Source organism: Rhinichthys klamathensis, unplaced genomic scaffold (assembly GCF_029890125.1).
Source record: "Rhinichthys klamathensis goyatoka isolate OS25496 unplaced genomic scaffold, OSU_Roscu_1.1 h1tg000111l_1, whole genome shotgun sequence".
NCBI lineage: Eukaryota > Metazoa > Chordata > Actinopteri > Cypriniformes > Leuciscidae > Rhinichthys > Rhinichthys klamathensis.
In genome coordinates this window covers 2,985,786-2,991,226 of record NW_026606649.1, presented here as the reverse complement: position 1 = coordinate 2,991,226, position 5,441 = coordinate 2,985,786, and the positions used below count along the sequence as shown (strand labels likewise).

At 43.2% G+C, this 5,441-nt stretch overlaps 1 protein-coding gene across 1 annotated transcript; it reads right to left on the bottom strand.

Moving 5' to 3' along the window:
* Positions 1–338: 338 nt before the first annotated feature.
* Positions 339–1,439, bottom strand: LOC130087735 (putative nuclease HARBI1). Its single transcript, XM_056254218.1, has 2 exons — positions 563–1,439; positions 339–364 (listed from the first exon to the last, which is right to left on the bottom strand). The coding sequence occupies exons 1-2, from the start codon at positions 1,437–1,439 to the stop codon at positions 339–341; spliced, it is 903 nt and encodes a 300-aa protein (XP_056110193.1).
* Between the last annotated feature and the right edge of the window lie 4,002 nt (positions 1,440–5,441).

Here is a 5,441-nt window from a genome sequence, read left to right as displayed (position 1 = left end):
TTTGTCCGAAGCTAAATTTCAAAGGCCAACCATTTCTGTTCCCGATTATGATGCTCGGAACTACTAGTGTTGTCTGTTATCTTTTTGTTCAAACTATTTGATTACATTACAGATGAACTATCAACAACCCAGTGACTGCGGGCTTCAGGAAAGCAGACTTTATATATGTTTATTTTCAAATATATATTTTCAGTGCTTTTGTTTGAATAAACACCAATTTGATTAAACAAACTTGCTGTCATCGATGTTGGGTCTGCAGAGCATCTTTATTGTAAAGAATTCACTGTGTAATGATCAATGGCACATAATAGTGAATGATACATTACTTTAACCATCCTCTACTGTGGAGGAAAAATAAACTCGGCTGTGCACAACAGCAAAAAAATAAATAAAAAAATGACAGGGAGAAACTGTGTATATCCACAAAAATGGGAAAGTTTTATGTTGATTATGAAAAATAGGGTGCACAAATACATTAACCAAAAACATTGTGAATGATTTGCTGCCTCGTTTGTACACCAGCATCGTAGGGCATCTCTAAGTTGGGGTGGGTTATGGACACCTTCCTCCTCCTCCTCTTCTTCCTCCTCCTCTTCTAGCAAAGCTGCACCTCCACTGACTGCAATGTTGTGTAGCATTGCTGTAACTACTGCAACTGCACAACATCTTTCTGGCTTCAGACGCAACCCTCCAGCTGATTTATGCTGGCACCGGAAGTTCATCTTCCAGTGCCCAATCGAGCGCTCCACCAAGTTGCGGGTATGGATGTGTGCAATGTTGTAATTCTCCTCGGCCCGCGTGGTGGGGTTGGTGACTGGATTTAGAAGATAGGTTCTGAGGGGGTAGCCGCTGTCTCCTATAAAAAAGCTCTGCCCAAAAAACCCTCTTTCTGCGTCTTGACCCACTACTGAATTGGCCCATACAAAGCTGTCGTGTGCGCTACCAGGCCACTTTGCCACCACGTCTGCAAACATCCCCCTGTGGTCCACCACCACCTGGACATTGATGGCCGCGAATCCCTTACGACAGATGAAGGCCTGGTTGAGCGCTGATGGGTTGGCTATGGGGATAAGTGTCCCGTCGACAAGCCCTATTATTTGTGGTATACCGGCAATGGCATGGAATCTTTGATGCGCCTCCATCACTTCGTGCCTGGCGGAAGGCATGCGGATATAATCTGTGGCATGACGGAGCAGGATGTTTGTGACTGAACGAACGCACCGCCACACCGAGGTCTTACTCAGTCCATATCCATCCCCAACCACCTCCAGAAAACTCCCCACTGCATAAAAACGGAGAGCCGCAAGCAGCTGAATTTCGGAGCTGAGGGGGTGGTTCCGTCGAGTTTGTCTTGACACATCCGGACTAATAAGATCTAAAAGCTGCTGAATTTGCTGTCGTGGCAGGCAAAATTTCTTTTGAATTGTATCTTCTGACATGGTAGCCAGGGGACTAAAGTTTTCGCGAATATAATAGTGCACATACACTAAATGGCTTCGCGGACGGCGCCGTATCAACTATTCGCTGTATCGCTGCCATAGTTTGACCAAATTCCCCACCACAGTCATTCTCTTTAAATAGATGAATAAGCCTTTACTTTCTAATGGTTTGCCAGCTGATGTACCTTTGGATAATATAATTAAAAAGCTAATAACAATCAGTGTGATGCCAATTTTATTATTTGCATGATAACACTTGAATTAGCCTAATTGAACACTGGGTGTATTAAATTTAAAATAATATTCGTATAGACTAAGATGTAAAGAAGCTTTTTGCAGTGGTGCCCACTAGCGGAGTGAACTGCCAACAGTGATAAGGTATAGCTAAGAGTGCTCCAGACCAACCTTCCGAACGTATGACTTACAGAAGGTATACTTAACTAAGAACGTTTAGGGAAACACGTATTAACGATAAGGTACAGCTTAAGGTGTAACTTAAGAACGACGTAGCGCTAAGAAGGTTTCGGGAAACTCAGCCCAGGATATTTTATGGTAGGAGACAGTTGTGGTCTTTGATTGTAAAACACCAGGTGACCGGCCTATCTTTTAATTGCTTGATGTTTCCTGAAACAAACTGTAAATGCTAACACATAGCAGCTACACCGAGAGGAAGGGGATGGCCCGTGCCCCGGCCATGATGGAAGCGATCTTCATTTTCAATTTAGCAAACGGAGAGCAAACATCTCTTCTGCTCAGAAATTCGAGGATCTGTGATTTTAACCAGAGCCAAAAAGACCTCCTAATTTCACCAATGGTAGGTACACTTCAAACATGTTTAAAACTAATTTTAAAATACTTGATAATTTAACATCTTATTTCAAATAATACAAACTATTATTCACTATTTTATGTTTTATTCATCTGTGTCAGGCAGTATTTCGTGGTGTATTAAATTAAAATACTTGATAATTTAACCGCTTATTTCATATAATATCAACTATTATTCACTATTTTATACGTTTTATTTAACTGTGTAAGATAGTATATTGTGGATAATTTAACATCTTATTTAAAATAATATGAACTATTACTCACTAATTTATGTTTTATTTATCTGTGTAAGGTAGTATTTCGTGGTGTATTAGATTAAAATACTTGATAATTTAACATCTTATTTCATATAATATCAACTATTATTCATTATTTTATTTATTGGTGTAAAACAGTATATTGTGGTATATTAGATTAAAATGCTTATACTTGATAATTTAACATCTTATTTCAATAATACGTACTATTATTCACTATATTATATGTTTTATTTAACACTGTAAGACAGTATATCGTGGATAATTTAGCATCTTATTTCAAATAAAATGAACTATTATTCACTATTTTATGTTTTATTTATATGTGTAAGGTAGTATTTCACGGTGTATTAGATTAAAATACTTATACTTGATAATTTAACATCTTATTTAAAATATTATCAACTATTATTCACTATTTTATGTTTTATTTATCTATGCAAGTCAGTATATTGTGGTGTATTAGATTAAAATGCTTATACTTGATAATTTAACATCTTATTTCAAATAATATGAACTATTATTCACTATTTTATATGTTGTATTTAACTGTGTAAGACATATGCTTATACTTGATAATTTAACATCTTATTTCAAATAATATAAACTATTATTCACTATTTTATATGTTGTATTTAACTCTGTAAGACACATGCTTATACTTGATAATTTAACATCTTATTTCAAATTATATAAACTATTATTCACTATTTTATATGTTGTATTTAACTGTGTAAGACATATGCTTATACTTGATAATTTAACATCTTATTTCAAATAAAGAACGTCTCAGGTTACAAATGTAACCTTTGTTCCCTGAGAACAGGGAACGAGACAATACGTCATTCGACGCTATGGGGAACGCCTCAGGCGTGACAGGTGTCTGAAATCACTATCAAATCACGTCAATCACATTGACCGGCGACAGCCCGTGAATCATTAGCGTGAATGATTAACGTGCGACCTGGAAGTATATAAGGGCGCCTTGCAAACATGACAAATCACCTTATCGTCTGAAGGGACTGTACGGCAGGCAAGCCCCGAGGCATGGCAGGGAGACGTATTGTCTCGTTCCCTGTTCTCAGGGAACAAAGGTTACATTTGTAACCTGAGACGTTCCCTTTCGAAGGGAACTCAACAATACGTCATTCGACGCTATGGGGAACGAAATACCCACTCCGCCATGCTGAGGGGAGTGCATGCCCTCAGGCAGTGACAACTGTCCGAACCAGCAAATTCAAATGAAATGCTAGAACCACTCACCCTCAGGTCACACTGGGCTGTCAGTGACAGCATTCCCTACGGTCATAGCCCAAGCTATAAGCCTAACAGGAAAACCTCCATAAACATAGTTAAATGAAAGCCTACCTGGGCCTGCTCAAAGGCCTAGGACCACAACTTCAATTAGAAGGGGCCCCTTCTAGGGAATGTGGCTAGGGAATCCGAAGGAACCCCAGCCAGTCACTATTCAGGGGAACGTACTCACCCCGATATGCCACCAGGACGGCCTGACCTGGCGTCAGATACATAGACACTTAGTCTGGCCACTTCCTGTCTGTCCGAAGACAGAGCCTCTGGAAAAAAGCCTTAAGTAAGGTATCCAACCCGAGGGACTGCGACGCTGGCAGTGAACCACTCGGCCCGGATCTCAGAGACAGGATATCCCGGAGAGTATGACTCAGCATAGTGCTTTATGACCCTTGCTAGCGAGGGGAGTTTCTCTACTCGATCCATGGATCAACCCAGTGTTTGCAAACACTGAGGAGGCCTGTGAAGGCCTAATGGCTGATCTAACCGGGAGGCCTCACGAGAGGCCTACGACCGTCTGACCAGACTCAGGAAGCCCAGGAAGCCGCATGCTCATAGAGACCCTCAGTGAGGGGAGCACAAGGTCTGCCTGGTAGGCAAACCAGGCTGTAGGCAGGAAAGGTTCCAGGAGGGAACAAATAGCAGAGAATAAACACTTTAGCGAGCCAGGGCGCAAGCTCGCCCTCAGCAGCTGCCTATTAAGGCTAGCTGAAACTGATAGCAAGAGGCCACTAGCTTCAAAAACCCAGCACCATTAGAGAAACATTACAGGGAGGCCCGGAGAGGCCTACTACCTGATAACCACAGTATGTGGGGAGCTCACCTTCAGGGAGGCCCAGAGTGGCCTATTACCTGATAACCACAGTATGTGGGGAGCTCACCTTCAGGGAGGCCTGGTGAGGCCTGCTACCTTACAACCACAGTATGTGGGGAGCTCACCTTCAGGGAGGCCTGGTGAGGCCTGCTACCTTACAACCACAGTATGTGGGGAGCTCACCTTCAGGGAGGCCTGGTGAGGCCTACTACCTGATTGCTACAGTCTGTGGGAACTCACCTTCAGGGAGGCCTGGTAAGGCCTACTACCTGATAGCAACAGTATGTGGTCACCCACAGGGAGGCCTAGAGAGGCCTACTACCTGATAACCACAGTATGTGGGAACTCACCTTCAGGGAGGCCCGGTGAGGCCTGCTACCCTACAACCACAGTATGTGGGGAGCTCACCTTCAGGGAGGCCCGGTGAGGCCTGCTACCTTACAACCACAGTATGTGGGGAGCTCACCTTCAGGGAGGCCTGGTGAGGCCTGCTACCTTACAACCACAGTATGTGGGGAGCTCACCTTCAGGGAGGCCTAGAGAGGCCTACTACCCGATAACAATAGTACGTGGGGAACTCACCCTCAGGGAGGCCTGGTGAGGCCTACTACCTGATAATCACAGCATGTGGGAACTCGTCTTCAGGGAGGCCGGGTGAGGCCTACTACCTGATAACCATCTTAAGCGGGAATTCACCTTCAGGGAGGCCTGAGGGGCCTACTACCTGATAGCAACTGGTAGCTGAGTCCGGGTGACAGTTCCAAGGCGGCCTGCTAAGGCCAGCCAGCTCGG

Bases quoted from the DNA above. Each gene is read 5' to 3' on its own strand.
- LOC130087735 (XM_056254218.1), bottom strand. From the start codon at position 1,439: ATGTCAGAAGATACAATTCAAAAGAAATTTTGCCTGCCACGACAGCAA. The intron at 365-562 runs GTGTCCATAACC...TGTTGTGCACAG, and splicing joins AGAAGAGGAGGAGGAGGAAG to CCGAGTTTATTTTTCCTCCA.